At 38.7% G+C, this 22,322-nt stretch overlaps 1 protein-coding gene across 4 annotated transcripts in view; it reads left to right on the top strand.

Annotated features, from left to right (window-relative positions):
• The window catches only part of SNCA (synuclein alpha), a 72,995-nt gene that overhangs the window by 7,624 nt on the left and 43,049 nt on the right, over positions 1 to 22,322 (top strand). For all 4 annotated transcript variants that reach the window (XM_074866746.1, XM_074866745.1, XM_074866748.1 and 1 more), the window contains 2 exons: positions 761 to 802; positions 9,523 to 9,668. In XM_074866746.1, coding sequence (XP_074722847.1) covers positions 761 to 802; positions 9,523 to 9,668 — 188 coding nt within the window. The remainder of the gene's footprint in view (positions 1 to 760; positions 803 to 9,522; positions 9,669 to 22,322) is intronic.

The raw sequence follows: 22,322 nt of genomic DNA, 5'->3' as shown, positions 1-22,322 counted from the left end.
ATCTTCTGGAAACTTTGGCTCTGGTCTCTGTAAACACATTGTGGTGGTTCAGTCCCTGCCGGGGTCTGAGACCACGCGGCCGCTGCCCCTCCCCCACAAAGGGAGTGAAATACAAAGCCCCGGGGCTGAGATAAGGAGAGGTTTAATACAACAGTGCAACAACAACACAACAAACAAGAACAATAACAGTAAGAACAATGAACAGAGCAAAATATCTACCGATACAGCAGTGAGAGCAGAGCAAATCCCACAGTACAGGCGGTAACCGACTGTCCCACTTCAGCGCCAGGATGTGACATAGGCATGGTATCTGAATAACCCAGCTAGAGCTCCCCCGCTGCTGCTGAGGAAACTTAACCCTATCCTGGCTAAACCAGGAAACACATGCATGAGCCTCTTTAGAACGTTAACAGTAACATGATTTCTGTGCAGAGTCATCCATGTGAGTTTGCAAAGTGGGAGGCTTAGTTAACACAGCCATTAAGAAAATGGCAAGGAAGTCAGTACATACAAGAAATAAACTGTGGAAGTGTTTCCAGTATTATTCACCCTTCCACAGTCAATATACATTCATGCAGTTGCTCTTTATTGATGGTTTTGCCCTTTCCCTTAGATTGAATTTCTCTTTAATTTTAATAAGCTTAGAAAATACTGTATGCGACTGTGTGTAATCTATATATTCATCCCTCTTTATCATCCATCTAATCTTTACCAGTACTCAAGAACATGTAATTTCAACCTAATCTTGTTCTTTATTTAGGTTCCAGGACCAAGGAAGGAGTTGTTCATGGTGTCACAACAGGTAAGATAATTACCTCTTAATTTCAGCTGCTCCCTATGTTTGATTAACCAACCATTTAGCTGTTAAAATTTCTGTGGTTTTTTTTGAGAGCACTCCAATTTATGAATGATAGAAAAACATAGAAAAATTGAGAGGCAGAAAGCAACATTCATTTTGTCAAAATGCATACACTTTTACAATCAAATATGTAAATTTAATATAGTTGTTCTGTGTGAGAAGGATTTTTTGGGAGTTGTTCTGAACCAAAGTCAAGCTGTACTAGTATGAGCCAGGAGACTAATGAAACCAGATTCCTAAACAGAAGGAAGTCACTTGCTTTTGTAGAAATAAATAAATCAAGGGTCTTTCTGATGTTTGTTTATTGCCAAAGGTGAAATATTCTGTGCTGGAAAGTTAAAAACTAGTTGGCATAAAAAAGTGAAGTTGGGTGCTTTTTTTTTTTTTTTTTTTCTGTGAAGTAGTTTTTTTCCTTGTGATCTGAGGAGGCAGAAAAGTGGGCTCTGGAGGAGGACTGTGGAAGGCAAACTGGGGAGGGACTTGGGCATGTGTCAGGAGAACTTTGCTGATTTAGGAGCTCATAGTCAGACAGGACTGATGCTAGTGGAAGAGACAGGAATTACTGCAGCAAACAAAGGAGGGAAAATAATGTAGAAGGAACTTCATTCATACAGTGGGGACTGTAAGAGCTAGGTAGAAAGGAAAACCACAGGGAGTGTTTGCAGTTAAGGCCAATGAGGTCAGCGGTGTGTCCATGCTTAAGTCTTTTAGACTATCCCCAGTGAGGCTGGGATGCAAAATGAAGTTTCACCTCTGCAGTTGCTAACTCAGCCCTGCTGTACAGTCGCTGCTGTTGACTGCAGCCCATGTGATTACACTCAAGCTACTCTTAGTTTGGCTGCTGTATAACTATAGCATAGGGTAACTATTGCACGAGAATTGCAGAGGGCATGTTCCGTTCCCCGTGTGGCTTCCCCCACCCAGACTTTGGGGGGTGTGGGGGGACGTTCCCCAAGATGGAAGGCAATAACATGCACAGCTGCGGGAGGTGTGGCCTGGTGGCCGAGCTGCAGGAGGAGGTGGGCAAGCTGAAGCTTTAAACTGGTACATCTGTGACTGCAGAGAATTCCATTTGAGCTTAATACCCAAGTATCACTCATGCTCTTAGTGGTTCTTCATCCCAGCCTGAGGTCTGTTTCCAACCACACACAGAGGGTCTGAGAAGGAGACTGGTCCATGGAGCTGTGCTCTGCCATCTCTGGCACACACAAGCCAGCTCAGCATGGCTGCTATTATAGAGGTAGGTCCAGGATCTGTTTTGTGCCTGGAGGAAGGCAGTGTGGTGGAGGATAGGGATGGGTGGAAGCAGGTTACTGCACAGAGCTGCAAGAGGAACCCCCTCAGCTAGCTTTACAGAATTAGGTACGTGCCTCTGGGTATGGGAGACAAAGTGCATGGTAAGATAAGAGGAGGAACCTGTGTAAGCACCCTCACCAAGGGCACATCAACCAACCCCTCACGGCAAGACCTGCATTAAGACTAGCACTGAGAAGAAACGAGTTATGGTCACTGGTGACTGCCTCCTGAGCAGAACGGAGGCACCTATTTGCTCTTCTCAGGGAAGTTTGCTGCACCTCTGGGCCCCCAGCTGGGGATGTCACCAATTAACTGACAAGCTTAGTACAACCTTCAGACTATTACTCTCTCCTGATCTTTCATGTGGGTACTAATGATGTTGCAACCAGAAGTGCAATGTGGATCAAAAGAGATTTCAGGTCCCTGGGAAGACTGCTAAATGATTTAGGAGCATAGGTAGTGTTCTCCTTAATCTTCTCAGTAATGGGGAGAGACTCTGGAAGAAACAGGTGTGCCCAAGACATCAATACCTGGCTCCAGGACTCATGCCTCTGCCAAAACTTTGGTTTTTATAATCATGGAAGAGTCTTTGAAACACAAGGTATGCTAGGGCCTGATGGGATCCACCTGTGTCTTTGCTTGTAATTGGCAGGACTGATTGAGAGGGCTTTAAACTGGTACATCTGTGGCTACAGAGAATTCCATGTGAGCTTAATACCTGAGTACCACCTGTGCTCTTAGTGGTTCTTCATCTCAGCCTGAGGTCTGTTTCCAACAACACACAGATAGTGCAGTCTCAGGTAAGGTGTGCCTGCTGCACCCGCAGTCATGCTGCCACTGCAGTGTGGACATGCCCGGTCACTCCCTCCATCCCTAAAAGATTCTTGTGACTCCTCAGTGTGTCCCACTGGAGCTGGTTGGGTGGGAAGATAGAAGGAAATGGCTTAGAGGAAAGAAACAAGTTTCAGAGTTTTGATAAGTTGTTTTGAATTTGTCACAGTTATGAGGGTTTTTTAGAACTGCCTAATCTCTCAGTAGCAACAGCACTTTCAAACTTTGAAGTTAATACTGGACATGTATATTTAGCATTTCTACACTGAAAAAGAGTAAATTTGCATTTTAAATTGATTTGCAGGGATCATTTTAGGTATGAACTGAAACCAGTAACCAATAATTTGTAGTAAGTGGCAAAATGAATGGAAGTGTTTGATCTCTACAGAGTGCAGGAAAACCTTAGCTGACCATAGTGCATTGAATAGAACATGTAATTTTCTGCTGTAGAATAAGGGACTTCTGGAGATGTGAAGAAAATATATGGTCAAGAAATTTAAGGTGTTTTTCCCTTCAGAAATTAGAAATCAAATAAGTAAGGGAGTATAAAAGGATTTCTTCTTTTTGTTTTGTGTACAGTCAGTGTATCATTCACCTGTGCTCACGTAAGCCAATGCAAAGGATGAACAACTGTAGGTAAACTTAACTTGGCAGTACTTAATATCACAACCCAAATAAATGATTGAGAAGTCAGTCAAGAGTATTTTTAATAATAAAACTGAACAGAATATCTATGATAGTCCTTCAGAGTTTAGCTGCAGGCTAAACACGCATGTTCGTGTTATGAGGTTTGAAATCTCATCTTGTTTGACCTCAATTAAGAGAAATATTCAGAGGGATCATTACTAAAATCAATAGAGGATTGCAGTAGAATGAGATTTGAGGAACATATATCCAATATCATCACACATGTGGGAGCAGCAACTGACAGCATTAGTAAGCAAGTTAATAGAGGTGATGTTCACCAAGCTGGGCTGTGGTAGCATAAAAGTCAAGGACATTTGCACATGTATGAAACTTGATGAAGCATTGGGACTGTGTAGTAGGCAAGTTTAGCGGGGAACTTCTTTCCCTTCTCCTGACAGAAAGAGCTGATCTCAAATGCTGTGAGTATCCATCTTTATCTGATTGCAGTATGTGTAATGAGACAGGAAACTTTAAGTAGATGAATAGAATTTTTGACAGATTTGAAAAGATGTTACATTTTGTTCTGGAATATACGAAACAGACTATAAAGCCAAACATAAGGAGAGCACATCTGTTACGTGCTGCACCTATGAATAGAAAATTCAGACAATTTTAGGCAAAACAGTGGTTGCTCTTCACCCACTTTAGGAAATGAGTGACGCAAAGTGAAACACCAGAAGTTTCCTTCAAGTTATTAAACTGTTTGAAAGGAGTTTGGCCATTGAATGAAAATGAAAAATGCATAGAGGTCATGCAGGTTGAAATGTGGCAAAATCCAGAGAGCACGGTTTGTGAAATGAAAAAGTATAGGCTTGGTAGTGTAAGAACAGAGGAATTGCTTAGACACATCTTTAAAAATAAAAAATATTGCAAGTCTATGAAGAATTGTTCTGGCAAGCAGAGAAGGTAGGTAAAAATAGATTTGGATTCACTGTAGAGATGTTATGAGATATAATAAGATACTGAGAAATGCTAGTGAAGTTGTCTTAGAAATCGGATCCATTTAAATCAATGCTATTCAAGTTGATGTGACAGAATTGCCTTTTAGGGCACTTAGAGACCTACTTGTTTCTTTTCATAGGACTAGGAGTTCACCAGTTCTGGTGGTCTTATTATGCACTAGGGTGTTAATATCATGTGAAACCTGAGGTAAAATAACACATTTTGTGGTGTGACTAAAAATTATTCAAGAGGTTGGAGACAGTCAAAGGCAAACCAGAATCACAGATCAAAATGAGTGTGTGTTCACAGTTGTGTAGTCAGTCCTCTTTTACTGTCTGAGTTCCAAGGTCTTGCTAGTTTTGCTAATTTTGAATAGTTTGTGGTTTAAAACCTTTTGCTGGTGAAGGGACTGGGAGCTGACACATCTCAAAGTGCTGAACAGCTAAATACTCTTTTCAGTCAGCTGCTTTCCAAACCCAGAAATACTAGACTGAGCTGTTTCTTACTCTAAGCAAAGTATGATCTGATTGTACCAGGTTTAGTGGCATCGAGACACTGTAAAATGAGGATACCAGGCTGTGATTCACAGGAATACAGTGAGCATGTTATTTGCCAAGTCACCCTTTCTCAGAACTTTTGAAGATCATTTTTTTGTGGTTGTTGTTATTTTGCTTATTGGTTTTATGGGGTGTTAGTTTGTGTATCTGTCTTGCCTGCCTAATTAACATGTCTACTGGCCTTTGACTGTAAATGCATAATTCATCCATCTTGCTTATCTCTCAGGAATAAGTGTCCAGAAATGTGTGGTATCAAAGGTGAAATATTTACAGTCCATCTCCTGATAATCAAAGTAAAGCACTGGTTTGTACAAAAGATCAAGGTCGAAAAGCCCTTGATATTTCAACCACGTGTCTGTTTCCTGAAGCTGAGTCAAAACACAATATCAAGTTATGAACTATATTCAGGTGTTTTGCTTATTTCTTTTATCTGATCATTCTTGTTCTTCTTAACTTTCCTAGTCATTGGTATTCCTGTTGTGTTTGTTTTAACTCCATCAGGTATCTTACTTATTTTGTGAATCTTATTACCTTACTGTGTGAATTAAAGAACCCTCAATGTATTTATGGCTTCTTTGTAAATGAGTTCTTCAAGTACCTAAGGCAACCTTATTGACTGAAATACATACTCAAATGTGTATTTAGTGCAGTAAGAGTAATTTCAGTAACTCAGAGAAATCCTGTGGTTTTCATCTATTTTTATTGTTCAAAATTGAAAGCAACTAGTTCTCTTTTTGAATAGCTCCAATGGCTTCACATTGATTTTGTATGTTACCCTGTTATCTACAATAAGTAGGGAAAGGAAAGCTTCAATGCCAATAATTTCTGCACAGTGCTATAGTCAATATTAGAACTTCAGTTTCAAAGTTAGCCTTGGTGTGGTTATTGTACACAATCCCAGGATCGTTTACTGGAATGGACAGTCCCTACGTAGGTGGACAGAAGTAATCAGGCCATAGCATGGCAGAGCTCTGCAGAAGCTGACTTACTCTTTCTCAGCACTGTGGTACAAAGCAGGCATCAGCTTTACAAAGATTTAGTGGCTTAAGATCATTAAACAACCTGGTATTCAGATTAATTTAAATAGTTGGTATCAACCCCCTGCATTCTGAACTGATTTGTTTGTGTGCACTTAATGCTTTTCCCCTGTTACTACTTAGTGTAAACAATTAAATACATGAGAGTGGAAGTCTATTTTGTTTTTATTTCTACTCTTGCTAGGGTTCCAGAGCTGAAGGGTCACCAAGCTGGAGCTTTTTTACAGAGTCACTCTGGTAATAGGAACTTTGATGGTGTTTAGGTATTCCTTCGAGACAGAAAGGAAGAGACTCTTTCTCCTGTTAGTATGAGTTCTTTTGCAAACCTGTGCTATGTGTATAGTTTGCTGGATTTATCGTCTGGCTCTGATTTCTGAAGCAGTGTATGAGAGATCTTTCATGCTACCTTCTGTGTTAGCTTTCTTAGGCTGTGTCTGAAATAGAAGCAATCTTAAATATGTTGCTTTTTTTACTACTTTTATCAGGTATCTTTTTGTTGCGCCAGTAACAGCATTAGTGGCCTGATTCTGTGTTTTTTTGTTTTGTTTGCATGTACCAAGCCTTTCCTAGGGTAATGTGTTTCTGTGAGGAGAAAATAGACTTCAGACAGAGCTTTCTCAGAACACTGTAATACTGGCAATGGCAGCCACTGGATGGTTGCTCTTGGTAGGTGGTCGTACTTGGCATGACAACATAGTCTGAGAAATGTAGTTTTAATAGTGGCATCAGGAATCAAGTGGTTTATATTGCATCATCAGCAGTACACCAGATTTCACTCTGTTTCTTCCTATTTTTCTTTGAGGTGCATTTTGTTTTTTTAAGATCTTGAGATAATGAAGTTAATTATGACTACTGACAATGAACGCGGTGCAACCATGCTTTATCACTTTATCAGAAGGGAGGAGTCCACTTAAGAGCAGCGGAGCCTGTGATCCTTTGTCATCATCAAGCCTGCTGAAATTGTCTGGTTTAAATTTTCTGCCATTCAACATATTTTGGAAAGGGAGTTTTCAAAACAATCACCAAACCAAAACCAGAAGAAAATATATATAAAAAGGACCTTAATTTATACATCTTCTGTTCGCTTTGTTTTCTTTTTTGTTCTCTCCCAGAAAAGGAATGAGACAGAGGAAAAAATAAAAAGGAATAGTGAAACTTACCCAAATCACGTCTCTTTTTTTTTTTTTTTAAATTTCATGGAGAAAATCACTTACTTTAAAGCGTATTCTTGCAAGATGCTACTTCTTTTACATAGCTCTGTTTGAGCTTTCTTCTTGTCATTCTAAATAATATGAAAGTGTTAAACAAGTTTTGATCTCATAATATTACTTAGTTTGTTTCTGAAAGACTCCTTGCACAAACAGATCTTAATATTCTTTGGAAGATATAACGTGTTACTAGGACACAGGCCTTAAGATACATGTTTGCAAGAACTAGTGAAAAACTTTCTATATAGACTTCGTGTGTAGAATCCAGAGTTTTTGTAGTCTGTAGCTGGTAATAATCAAATAGGCCATCTCAATAGATGTTTTCTTGCACTTGCTACACTATATTAAACCTTTCCTGAGGGCAACATTTGCTTTGCAGCAAAAAACACTTTTTTTTTTTTTTTTTCTGGAAGAAGCATGGTAATAGAGTACTGGATGGGTACAATGAAATTCTTTGTGAATTTGTATCTTATTAGCATCTATAGGTTGAAAGGTCTTTGGAACAGACTGTTTTTCTGTTTCTAGTTTCAGACTAGTCCGTTGTTGTCCTGCTCTATTGTCCTGGTTTGAGTGAGTGGCGGGGTTTTTTGGTAGCAGGGGAGGGGGCTACAGCAGTGGCCCACTGTGAGAAGCTTCTCGGAGCTCCCCTGGCTCCAAGTCGGACCCGTCTTTGCACCTTTGTTTACCTTTCTAGCTTTTTCCTAATTGTTATTTAAAGACCCAAATAATAAATATCTGCTGACCAAAAAAGAGGCAGATCATTTAGTCCTCATCCTAACTAACTTAAAAGTAACCAATTAAGTGTTATCTCTGTTATGACCAAAACCAACTAAATGATCTGCCTCTATTTTTGGTCAGCAGATATTTATTATTTGGGTCTTTAAATAACAATTAGGAAAAAGCTAGAAAGGTAAACAATGTGCCCAATATGTGATATTTTTTTTTTTTATTAATGTCAACCATAGCAATCTCTGCTGTGTGTCCTGTGATATGGACAACTGATACTTATGTAAGGAACTAAAGAAGTCTAACTTATCCATAGAAAGCCTTCCTTCTGTATGTGCTTCCCAAAAAAGTGTCTGAAAGGGCGTCCTGTCTGCCAAGGAGACTCCATCCTGTGCTCATAAAGGGTGCAAATAGAGCTATGAATACGTTTTATGGATCAGATGGGATTTGGGCTGAAGGAAGCTATAGGATTGGTTAGAATGACAAAGCTATACAGTCGATGTTTTTGAAGAACAGTCCCTTGTTTAGATGAGTAAATGTGGGGTTTTTTCTGAAAATCTGGCCATGTAACTTTAAGACATGAAGTCATCCCTTCTCTTTTCTTAGAGTGGTTTCACTATAGTGCGAGCTGCTGTCAGAAAGAGCCCTTGGGGATGAATGAGCAGAAGGAACCAAGTAATATTCTGAAAGGTAGAATGGCAACTGCTAAAGTATATGTAGGCTAAATGAGTTGTTGTTTCCTTGGGGCTTGGAAGCTAGCTATTGATCCAGTTTGCTTTAGCACCTTTGGCATTTGGTCTTCTTGTAGATTAGTATGATATGGACAGACATATCAGCAGTGGGCCAAAAATTTCAGAGAACCAGATAAAAGGTTGTATTAGAAATTCTCCGAGCAACAGTAGCTCTGCTTATTAATCAAGTATACTTTAAAAAATAAAAGAATAATCAATGGCTTTTGAGTCTACTGTAAACAACATTGTCTTCCTTGCCCTGTAACATGCAGTAAGTGTGTGGTGGACTAATTGGAACACATTTCCAAACTGGGATATATTGAATGCAATTATTATACATTACACAGTGAGTTGGGCATAATAAGGGCCCTTAAGTAATGACTGTTCTTCCCTAAATTACAGCTAGACGTGAATGAAAATGTCAAATGTCTTTCACATGAAAGAAATAGAGCCACAAATAAGGCTTATTTTTACCTCTGTTGCTCCAGTGTTACCAGATGGATAGTCTCATTTCTTAAGATCCACTTGGGGTACACAAAGTGTAATGGCCTTATGGCTCTTCATGATGTTGGGCTGTCAGTGATAGATTCTCTAAAAAACTTACAGCTCTCAGAGCCATAATGTGTTTTTCCATCTTCTGCTTCTCAGTGGCTGAGAAAACCAAAGAGCAAGTGTCTAATGTTGGAGGAGCTGTGGTGACAGGAGTGACAGCAGTGGCCCAGAAGACAGTGGAAGGAGCAGGGAACATTGCTGCAGCCACTGGCTTGGTGAAGAAGGATCACTTGGCCAAACAGGTTTGTTTATTTACAGTCTTTTCCAGAAGAAGAAGTGAACGATGAGCAGCCTCTCTGAACTGAAGGGCAAATGGAGTGTTTTCTTTTGTGTCTGTTGGTGCTATGAATGCCAGATGATTTGTGGTGTTCTAAACAAATGAACAGCAAAGAAATATCTGCTGTTTATAGCTTGTATTTTGAGTGACCTGCAGGATTTGGGAACTTGAGCAGGATTGGGCATCTAGCTTTACTCTTCCGAAAAGTCTTAACAAATTTGGATCTCTGTTTAAAATGTGATCTAGTAGTGATTCTGAACTCAGCAACCTCTAGTGGGGGCCAGCAGCTGTAGGATTGCTGTACAATTGAAGGTGAACACAACTCTTTTTCCAAATAACTCAGGATTGAAAAGCAACCTGCTAGGGCTAAATGGTCAAAGAGCGAATCTCAGGTTTAACAGCACAGTTTGTATGTTCTGCAGATGAAGAGCAGAAGGGATTGTGTACCAATCCACTGACTGGTTAGATACATTGCATCTACGGCCAGGATCTAGCTGGAGACTCACTATCTTCCATGAATATAATGACATAAACTCAGAAATATCTCCAAACTATTCTGAATTCTTCAGATTAAATTTGCTCTAGCTCATCCTATAAAACACCCTGTAGATATTTTTATTCCAGCACTGAGCTGAACGAGTATTTGTACAATACCAAGAGTTACTACACTTTTGCTGCTGGTACACTGCAGTCAATCTTCCACTTACACTAGGTGAAAAGTGATGCCCAGAGAGCTGGTGGAAATTATGTTTTCCAAAATGTGTATAGTGTTGTTTGGACATGAAAATAACCCAGAAGAGACAAATATCTCTTTTTGTACTGTTTTCTGTGTTAGAAAAAAATAGAATTATGAACAGTATTGGCATTTGCACAAAAATATGGGTGTCATACGGATTTAGCATGAAGAAATTCTATGGTGTGTCTTATTTCCAGTTAGTGACCAGAGGAGCTGTTAAAATTAAATCCTTAAAAACTTTTTTTTTTATCGTTATCTGTTACTGAAGTGTATTCTTGTCTGCCTGACAAATCCTATTGGTGCTTTAGTTTGGGGGGAAAAAACGGGCATTACGTTGTGGTAGGCATTCACTCCACTGTGGTGGATTAGTCTTGAAAACATCTCACAGGTGGTTTTGTTCTCTTTCAAAGCAGCTTTCCTGGGGGGGCTTTTAGTCCTTTTTTGTTCATCTATAAGTAAAATTTTGCTTTTGATGTGACCTTGATCCCTTGTAAAAGCTATGTTGAAGATCTACAAAATCAAGTATCTAATAAACTTCCAGGGAATACATGAATATGACATGGCCACAGTAGTCTATGCCCCTAGTTTCTGCTAAAGCTGTTTCATAGTTTTACACTGAGAATATTCTTTTCTGTTTGTATCACTTCAAACTCAGTGTCATAAGGATCATCATTGCTGTAATACACAATTACCTACTTCAGTATTGACCATACCTAATATTTTTTATCTTAAGCTTAATATATACATATAGATCCTTATAAAGTGTGAAGCAAATCTCTTCTGACTTCCATTTAATACTGTTCTGTACATTGTAAGGCTTAAATATGAGTCATGATGGCTGTAACAGAATAAAATCACATCTGTGACATTAAAGAACACCCATAATGTACACACGTATTATTCCATAGCCCTATAAATAGTATCATTATTTTGAACTGGTGCTTTGTTCTTTAGATATGTAAAACTATTCATTTGAAACTTAAAACTGTTATTTTTAGAGTGAGATTCTCAGTCATCCTTGCAATATGGCCACCTAGCTGATTAGTATCTATGGCTCCTAGCAGACTGCTTTGTCTCTTACTGGTTTTGCAAGGGATGAGTAGCCATTTCAAAAATGTTACCATCAAAATTGAATTGTGTAAATGTATTCTAAAACCTAGTATTTTTGCATTCCTGTTCAGTTCAGAGGCATATGAGAGAGATGTTTTTGCTTGGATTTTCCAGGTAAACTGACAGTTGGGTGGGGACCAGGGAACATAGGTCCTTTGTGGGAAACAGGGTTAGTCTTTCTGAAATAAGAGAAGGTGCCAACCAGGCATACAATCAAAATAGCAATGTAATTTTGTATATTTTATCTCTGTAAGGTTATGTCTCTTAAGACTGATATCTCTAGTCTGTTCTAAACTGTGAGTAAGAGTCCACAACTAGCAAATTCATTCCTTGAGCTTCAGCATGGGTAGCCAGTGCCTTTGGCAGGTTATTCTTCCTATGGACATCTGTTTGGACTTGTCCTAAAGCAAATGTCTGTGTATCCCATGTGCAGAATGAACACAGTGTAAGCAAGTCATGGGATTTGACAGAGAATGGCAAATGAAGCGTATCCATTCAAAGTGGATAGAAGCATGATGACAGGCTATTTTTCCACAGAAGGTTGAAAGGCATTAGCCAGTAATCTGTTATTTCAGTTGGCTTCTAAACTTGTGGTAAATTATTTCTTGCAGTTCATATGGACCCTGCATAATCAAGTCCAAATCCTCTAACTGAGCATAGCAAACAGTGACTGACCCCTTTCAACCCACATTATTCTGTGAACTACTATAAACTCAACCTCCATGCAGCTGGAGGAGTTTGCTTATGTGTCATCAATTACAGAATCGGGGACTTTGAAATAAATATAGAATCATAGAATGTCTCAATTTGTAAGGGACCCATAAGGGTCATCGAGTCCAACTCCCTGGTCCTTGCTGAGATCAGCTGCTTCCAAACATGTGTCTGGAAGCCCATCTAAACTAATGATTATTGCTGGGATCTGCTACTAGGGATCTGCTTGCCTGTGTGAAAGCCTGCAATCTGGCATGGTGACTGGCATTTTTCTTGTGCTGTGATGGAAGACTGGTATTGACTTTCAGCTAAATGAAAACAGTCCTAGTGTTTCTTTACCTGTGGATACAACATTATTTATGCAAAGGAAATACTAAGTAGCTTCTTGGTAAAATGCTTTCTCAAAGTTTGTCCGAGGTTGCCTAGTGCAGCCTTTAATACTGGTGTGCTTTGGACCATGAAGCACAGGTTTAACCATGCAACTGAGGCCAGGCTGGAGGGCTGCTGTCACACCACGCTGTCACCCACCCACCCTGCAGCTTGTGTAAGCGGGTAGTGCAGTGACAGCTGAGACTAGTGAGCAGCAGGGCTGACTTGATAGCACCTGTCTGAGGGCTGCCCTGGGGACTTATGCTTTGGCAGAAACTCACTGCTTTTAACATGCAAGGGTAGTGGCAGTTAGTAGGCTTGAATTAATTATAAAAGGGTTAACGTACTACAAGTAGCATTTTAATAAATGACAGAACAATTTTTAAGGATTTTTAGATTCCAGAAGTTTTCATGCATTTTCAGCATGCATCTACTCACAAGTTATTTCAAATGCATACTAGGATTTAGCATACAGCCTGTTAAAAATGGATTAACTCTTTATAAACTAGTTGTAAATTTGAGCCTAATTTTAAAACCTGCCCATAATAATACTATTATTTGTAATCACTGGGACTACAGAACGGGTTGTTAGGCGTTGGAATGGGCTGCCCAGGGAGGTGGTGGAGTCCCCATCCCTGGAGGTGTTTAAGAGTCGGGTCGACATAGCGCTGAGGGATATGGTGTAGTTGGGAACTGTCAGTGTTAGGTTAATGGTTGGACTGGATGATCTTCAAGGTCCTTTCCAACCTAGATGATTCTGTGATTTTTACTGGAAGCAGGAAAAAAGTTGCTTCTCTATTTCATGCTTTCTTTTCTCTGTTAAGAGAAAATGATAACCTGAAGTACTGGGTTATACAGATAAAACACTTGTTTTAAATTTATTCTGTGCCTGTGCATGTTTTATTTCTGTGTACAGTGTGAGTGTGCTTCTAAAATAATTAAGTTTTTTAAAAAAATTAATGATAATTGCATTTACTGTAAAAATGAACATTTTTTTTCTAAGTTATGAAAGCTGTGAAATATTTTGAATATTCTATTTTCAGCTCAGCACAAACATATAGATCCAGTTAGTATGGAGGGGTACTAACTAGTGAATATCTAGTAATATCAATAATACTGACTGAGAACAAAATAGGGATTTAAAAGTTTATTATTTTCAGATAGGTAAATAACGAATCGAAGTTCTTAACCTCACTAAATTCATGTCATTTGGTTCTCTAGCATCTCAAGAATAAATCACTTGGTAAGTTCTATGATTTCTATTGTGAATAGTTTTATTTATACTGGTCTAGCACCAAAATCGCCAGTCAAGCTGAAACCTCAAGGTACTTTACCATGCAAAGATACAATTAAACAGATTTTGTGTACTGTAGATCTTACTAAAGTAAATAGAATAGCAGACCTTGTCCTTACCATGTTTGGGATCTATATGATCTGTATGGATCATGTTTGGTATCTGTATGTGCTAAATCCTTTTTCTTTCTAGAGTGTCTTTTAATTTAATATGTTTACAGTAAATAGCACTGTAAACACAAACATAAAATTACAGTAGCGATAATGTGGATAGATAATATACTTACAGAGCAGGTAATATAGCTCATGGTTTAATTAGCAAGCTTTCAGAGAAAAAAAAAGATTTTAAGTGAGAAGACTGTCATTTTAGACATTTGGCATTTTTTCCATAGAAAATACTATTTAACTAAAAGCCCTTGCTAACTGAAATTAATACAAAAATTAATATAGAAGAATGAAAGCGATGTCAACCTTGCTCTATCTTCTTCCCCTCCTCCCAGCCTGTATTTCCTGGGACTCCTTAGAATTCCAACACTGTCCTAGCATAAACATTCAGTGCAGTGGACCCCACAGGTGCAGACTATTTCTTGTCTTATTAATTTTCTTGGCCAGAATAACTAGTCTTACAAACAGCCGAATTCTTCCATGGACCATTATATATTGCTTACAGACAAAGTTAATCCACTTTGGGGAATCACCATAACTAAATATACCAATATGTAGGAACCTTTTTCGTTCTTTTTAAAGGCAAGCTCCATGAGACATTGGGCACTGCTGAGAATAAAGACATGATGAAACATCTTATAATTTTGATGAGATGAGAGTAACTCAATTTTGACTGACACCAAGCATCAAGGTGTACTCCAGACAGCTGCTATTTGTTCATTTGGGCAATCTTACCATGAGAAGGGATGCAGACCCTGTAAACACCTCTGTAAATTTGTCTTAGTGGCAGAACAGAGGTTTCTTTTCTGCTTTATTAAATGCCCATTTTTGAAATGCAAGTGATACCTCATCTTTCAAAGATTTGTTTTGTCTTGTTGCAAACTAAGATTCCTGCGTGTTCCCAAAGTTTCAATTATCACTTGTAGTTTAAAAAAAACCCCAACAAACCTGAATATGAAATCTTTAGGGTTTGCACTTTACATCTTGAATTTTAAAAATGCAGAGGTCAATTTAGAAATAAGCCAGAAATTGACCAGACATTTAGGATTGATATTTGACTTTTACTGAAGTTCTCTGGGATAGCAGACTGCAAAGTTTAAATGCCCAACGTTAAAGCCCCGATCACAGTTTTAGTAGTCCCCTTTCTACCTGCATACAATATAAATGCTTTGCTTAGCACTTGAAAAAGCTGAAACGGGCATTTTTTCATTTTGTCTCTTTTTAACTTTGAGATATATTTTGCACGTTTTATTTCCTACTGTGTCATAATACTGACATGCCACATGGAAAATTCTTGAAACTTTTAAAACTGATTTTTTTTAATGTACTTCTTTGTGAATAAGGTTCCAGAAATAGGTCTAATCATGGCAAAATTTGTGTTTGGGTAGAACCATGCATTTTGATAGAATATTAATATCTCTTAGTTTTCTGACCATCTTTATGCACAGTGTACTCTAAAAGATGCTTGGCTTGTTGAAGGATCACTGTTTCCCATCTTTTTTCCAGTCTGTAGATATGTTAATTAATCTTGAAAAGCTTAGATCAAAAACACGAAGGAAAAGCTACGGAGCAGAGATATTCCATTTCCTTCTTCAGAGAAGGAATTAGGGGAGCTTTTCCACCTTTTCATTACATTTTATGCTATTAGCCAGCGGATGTCCCAAAAGGCTAAAAGACCCCAATGAGAAGCAGGACAGTAAGTGCAAGTTACATGAGACTTAAACTGTTGTTCTTTTGTTGTAATAAGCAGGTTTATTCATCTCCTCTAGAGCTTATTACAAGGCAAAAGTCAAGCTTTGAATAAAGCAAAGAAACTTTAATAAGACTTTGGTTTGGCAAATGCAGAAATAGCCTCCATTGATACAGTAATTGATACTTTCCTGTAGACCCTAGAGTGAGCAGGCTGCACAGGTGCAGCAACATCTAAATTACAAGAATTAGTTGAGGAGGGCAATTATGGATCTAATATAAGGTCACAGTAGAGAAAGGATAAGTTTATGATTAAATATACATAATCTAGATCCCTAGCAAGCCCTCTAAGCAGCCAGAGGTCTAACCCTCTACACTTGAACCAAGCAGTGCCAGTTCTGCTTTGTGGTGCAATGCAGAGGAGTGGGATTTTAAGTTGTTCAGGGTGAGCCCAACCATGCTTGGTCTGTACGAGCAATTACAGCAGTGGTTTGGAAAGCTTGCATGCTGTGGTTTCTCGTAGGATAACTAGCAGACAGTAAATCTTCCTCAAGGAAGCCAAAGTGTTTCAGATGATGTATAGGAGAAGGCCTGCTCGAGTAGTCACAACTGAACATTGATCAGACAATACTTGCTTTCAAATCTCTATTTAAATCATAATATGTGAAGAGCACATAGTTTGAGATAGGTTTTACTTTTTCCCTTACTGTTTTATTTCTTGATCTATGCATAATCTATGAGTGACTGCTGCAAAACAGAAGGGATATTTAGCAGCAATTAGTGATATCTCCTTTAATGTATGTAGATGGATTGAGAGTGGAAGAATGAGGAGAGGGATTCCTCATTAGGGGATCCACATTGCTCAGAAGCTGATTCACAGAAGGCCCCTCTCAAGAGAGAGCATTTGTTAGCTGTTTCTTTGAATTCATGAAGGAAGTGGAGCTGTCAGTGAACTGACATATCTCTTTGATTGTAATATAGCTGGACTGATTTATTTTGGTAGGGCTTTTCTTACTGGTCTTAGAATTAACAATGGTGTATTGTAATTCTTGAAACAGGAAACTGATTTATCATTAATCATAAAGCAACCATAGGTAGGTGATATTAAGGTTTTGAATCCGCCTTATGTACACAGTCAAATCTTACCCTCATGACAGTACACCTGTTTTTTGGATGGGAAAGCTCAGGAGTCATCTAGGTTGGACAGAGGTATGAATCTCAGTAGACTTGTGAAGTTGCATTACAATCCTGTATGAATGCTCTGTATTGGAGTGCAAGTGGCTTCGATTCAATGATTTGTAATTTGTTCCAAACTAAATTCAACAATGACAGTTGAGGCCACTTAATGCAGTCTCACTAATACAGTTCTGTTTTTCTTTCATGTTTTCACATGCGCAAGCCCCCACGTATGTAGATTAGTATATGTTGATGCTGCATAATGGCACAGTAAAGAACAGTACAGAGTGCTTGAAGCAGACTCCAGTGTTTACAAGCAAATTTATTTGGTGAAACGTGCTAACAATGCCCACAGAAAAGAGGTTGATAAATAGGAAGGCCACAGAAGTCACAAAGACAGCAAGGAAATCCCATGATTTTTACCCTTTTGCTTTATGATAAGGTCTTACCTGTCACTTTCTTCTCAGCAGGTATGTGCATGTTCTGGTAGTGCTTCTGGACACGAGTAGCTTAATTTTATTTCACTCTGACCACCGCTATTTGACATATTTAAAATTAGGCTGGGCAAGATAGAGATGAATATGCACAGAAAATAACAATACTCAGGAAAAAACAGACAGTGAAAGATCGACTCCAGGTAGGAGTGCTGGAGCTCCTGTGTTTGTTGAAGAGACTAGTGAAGTGCTGGGGGGATTTTGAATTGCAACCTGTGCTTGGCCTTTCCTGCTGTGGGGCATGTTGTCAATATTTTTTTTCTCAGAGAGCGAAATAGCAGTATTTAAAGGAAGACAATGTTCTCTGTGTCAAAGCATTTCCATGCATTGACATCTGTGACTCAAGCAGAACCTGAGTCAAAGGCAAGAAACTTGTATGTTGTTATTTAAATATCCTGGAGGCTATTGTTTTTCATTAATTCAGGAACAAATATAAGCTTAATGTAAAGGTCTTGTGAGTTTTCCTGGTTTCCTAATGGCTTTCATGCTGTGAGATAACATTTTAGGGCAGACTGATGTTCCGGGTCTGCTACTTCTGACCATAATGTATTGCTAATTACCTGTGGAGGAATTAAGTTGAGGAGCTTTTGGGTGGCATCATATTGCTTGTTGTGTTCTAGCAATTGCTTAACCACAGATTTAGCTTTGACCCTGGAGAAATAAAGCACCCCCATCCTTAAACTGATTGAGCCTATCTCCCTTGGTCTCCAAGAACAATTGTTTGTTAGCTGATAGAAGGATGAACACATTCTCCACTAGGAATTGTTCATATTTTGTGATAATGAGATAATATTTGTAATATCTACAAATAGCAGAACACAATTTTTAATTTCTTTAACTTGTGATGCTCCTCATCCTTTTAACAGGAGACTGACTTTTGCATTTATTATAAGGGTTTGCTTGTCTGCAATCTATGCTGATTTTTCTCCCTCTTGTGTTCTTTACTCCAGTCTCCCTTCCACCTCCTGTATCCTCCATCTCCGATTTCCTTTCTAACTAACCTAATATGCTCCCATAGCATGTTCCAGGCTGCTGTGTCTGTCTCCCCTGTGTATGTATGGCCATTGCATTATGCAAGTCTCACAGGCTAACGTGGGACTGGTTCTGTTTCACAGTGTCCCAGTCTTTCGTATGCATCCATCTGTAAGATTTCATGGAGAAATGTATCTTTTTTTCCCCCCTGCTTTAAATAGTTGCCAATCCCATGTTAAATATTCAAGAAGGTGCTGCTTGCTGAGAGGAATATGTTTAAGTTCGTTTGGGGATGATTCATATTCATGCCAACTATTCCTGTTCTTGCCCACTGTTGCGCAAAAGATGTGGCTGTTTCAGATAGGAAATAGTTTTATGTAATCCATGATAGTTGGGCAAATGTCATAGTGGCATTTTTGTACAACTTAAGGTACAGGTTTTATAAGCTTGCAAACATTAATGGGTAATAACGGACTTCTTAGCATCTTCTGCCATGTTTCAGTGTTCCTTTCCTCTGCTGGCCAAGATGAAGTGTGTAAGCCTTGGAAGGTAAGGAGCTTAAATGTGATTCATTCAGTTCCTATCTGGAAGTCATTATCTTCAGGAATTTGTGATGATAACTGGTGCCATTTGCTGATACTGTAAAAGCCAAACATTGCAGCTGGAGGGTTTTTTTAGCTAGCAATGAAAGTTTATGGTGCTGAAGTGACATTTTGGCAAAGCACTGCAAGATGTGCTTGTCTGCCAGCCTCTATTCAGCAAAGCACTGCAGTGGGATGCTTAACAGGTATGCGTGGCAAATTGAGGTCCTGGATTGATGTGATGAGGGTTGTATAAACTTCAAAATGATTCTAGACTGAAATGTGGAGGAAATACCTCTCTGTGGAGAAATAGATTAATCTGTATTTTCAGGATATCAGTTGAATGTCATCTCCTAAAAAAACAAATAAACCCCACCTGTAGGTTAAGAGGAGAGAGAAGAAGAAAGAAAGAAGGCAGAATGCTTTTATTAGGATTACCTAATTACTGGCAGTGCTGTTATTACTATTATAGAAAGAAAGTTTATACAAGGAGCAGTGATAATCAACAAATACCAGTGGCATGATATACATCATTTTAGTGGGTATTTTGACCGCTGATAGAACTTCCTAAAAAAATCTATGCATTAATAGGTAAAAGCTTGTACATAGCCTGTGGATGTCTGGGACTTCTTCAAAGCTTCTAGCACATAATGAAAGAGAAGAGATGACCCATCTTTTCTACAGTAAACTCATTAAACTGGCTCTCACCTGCTTTCAGCTGTGTCAAATCTGTTGCTCAGAGAAAGTTAAGTGGCCTGTGTAAGGATTATTGGTAATAATTTTTCAATTTTTAAGTCCTTATCTCAAAGTGTTTCAAAACTTTCTGTGATATATCTGTAGACTGGAATTTGTTACTGGAGAAAGCTACATTGAATGTCTCAGAAATACATCTGAAAATTTAGATTGCAAACTTTTTTTTGACAGTGGCTTGTCTAATGCAAAATAGTCCCTGTGAGGAAACTGGAGGTGTAAGCTGCTAAAGCTGTCCTGTAAAAAATCATGCTTTTTGCAAGAGTGAAACAGGCAGAGGACCCGATTCTGAAATGTATTGGACATATTGATTGCCCTCCAAGCTTTTGGTGTTAGATTTCAGAGTTGTTTCCTGGGCATGTGCTAACAAAGCACAAGCAGATTTGCCAGGCTGGGGTCAGAAAAGTCAAAATGAAGTTCAAGATGAGGAGGCAGAGCAAATAAAGAACTTCTTTTGCCCTGCTTAGTAGGTTAGCTACAAACAGAAAGAGGAGCAGTCTGTAATTGCGCTTCCTTCAGAAGCACATAAAAAAGGATTTGTGCCTTTGAAGCTGCTTAATCCCTCTGTCCCACCTCCTACTCCATCCTGTGTGGAAGGAGCATCACCTAGAGCAGCTGATACCCTGCCAGTATTATGTCAGCCACACATATTTCTTATCTGTGGCTGTGGGACAAAGCAAAGGCTCTAGGCTTTTTTTGGCCAGCCTTTGCTATACCTTTTTATAGTGAAATGCGATCCTTTCTTCACGTGCTATTATATGTAATGAAGATATGTGGATTTATTTTTTTTTTTTACTAATTCTCTCTGATGGTTTTATGGCCCAAAGGGTGCACTGTGGTCTAAATGGACATGCATTGATTGCCTTGGAGTGGTGTGAAAAATTCAATTGGGTTGTCAGGGTGAGTGTCACTCATGAGAAATGTGTTTTTATCCGTAGAGACAGTATTTCTAACAGGGAGTGTCCATTCAAGCTGAAGAAGGGACGATGCCAGTAGTTGAAACAAACTGTTGCATCTAAAGAAAATTATTTTTACTGCTAGAAATGCAAAATATGCTTAGGGAAACAAATTACAAGGGCAACTGAGCTAGGGTAGAGAACACTTTTGAGACTTGGAGCTTCTCTTAATTTTGTGTGAGCCTTTAGGAAGGAGGTTGGAAGCCCTAAAACCTGTTAGCAGTTCTAGTATTGACAACTGACTACGAGCTTCTGATTGCTTCTAATGTGAAGTATTTATAATTAAGCTAATAATTTATAATCAGTTAATATTTTAAAGGTGTTGAAATGTGTGGTTTAATTCTAAGCATGTATGCAGTCTTTGGCCAGTTTGGTAGAATTTATATGCATAATGCAGTTTATAGATGATGTGTGCATGAAACACGTATGCTTTGCCTAATGAATACACTTATGGCAATTAAAAATAATAGCATTTGACTGTGGCATCAAACACTTCAGTTCATTATTTAACACACAGCATATCTTAGCCATGTAAGAACTGCACTCTAAGATGCTTGTTTAACCCCTGTATGACTTGGCTAATGCTTTGTGTAGTTGATCTGAACAAATGTTTCTCTTCAGCTTCCTAGTAGCATCAGTTTTAATGGTTGGGTTGCTTTTAATTTTGTGTGTGTGATACTTCATCGTACAAATCCCTCAAGATATAACTGACAGAGTTCAGATAGGCATACTGTATGTAAATGATTTTGTAGAGAAAGATCAGAGCTCAAACAGAGCTGGAGGCTGAATTAATTTGGCTCTCTGGAGAAAATTATTCTAACAGGTCAAGAGAAAAGTCACTGGAAAGGTGATGTAAATATGAATGTGTTTCACATGGATTGTCAGATGGAAGAAAGATTTTCCCCTACCGTGGTCTTAGAAATTTGGCTGAAGTGCATTTGCTGTATTTGATGGTGCTGGACCAATGCATTTAGCAGCTAAATGTTCTTCTTTGTCCACAGCATGGAGACAGGCTATGTACTGCTCCATTATAAGCATACATTTGCATAGCAGAAATTTAAAGGATGAGGGCAGGAGGGATTAGTGATGGCTGTTGTGACAGTGTAGCACAGGTCTGTCAGACCAACAGGTGGAAGATGGGAACTTCTAGGAGCTTTATGTCACTTGTTTCCTTTTGTTAGCTTAGAATTTATAGAACAGCTTCTTGAAATGAGGATGAATTTTTTCAAACATTATCGTTTCCAATAAATTCATGTATTTACCTTTTTTAAAAAAAAAGTAATAGCTATTCTAGTAGCTTTGAAGGAGGGCATGTGTTCACACACAGCTGTCCTCCTGTCTAAACCAGAGTAGTGAACTTACTTTTCTCTGTCATTAGCATCACGGTTCCTTCATAGTCTATTTTTGGAACGGGTGGTGTGCTCATCATTCACAGGAAAGGTAACAGATTTAGCAGTGCTTCTTTCCACCTCCTACATACCATCTATGCATCTATGAGATGGGGTTTTTAAGTCTTAGTTATCTCTGCAGATTTTTCCCTGAGCTTCATTTCAGATGTATGCTTTATAATACAACTGGTTGGACTGCTGTAAATGCCTGCTGTTGTCCAAACTGAGA

The sequence above is a fragment of the Strix uralensis genome, chromosome 4 (assembly GCF_047716275.1).
Source record: "Strix uralensis isolate ZFMK-TIS-50842 chromosome 4, bStrUra1, whole genome shotgun sequence".
Lineage (NCBI taxonomy): Eukaryota > Metazoa > Chordata > Aves > Strigiformes > Strigidae > Strix > Strix uralensis.
The sequence above is the reverse complement of the archived record's forward strand: the minus strand, read 5'-3'. Positions and strand labels throughout refer to the sequence as shown.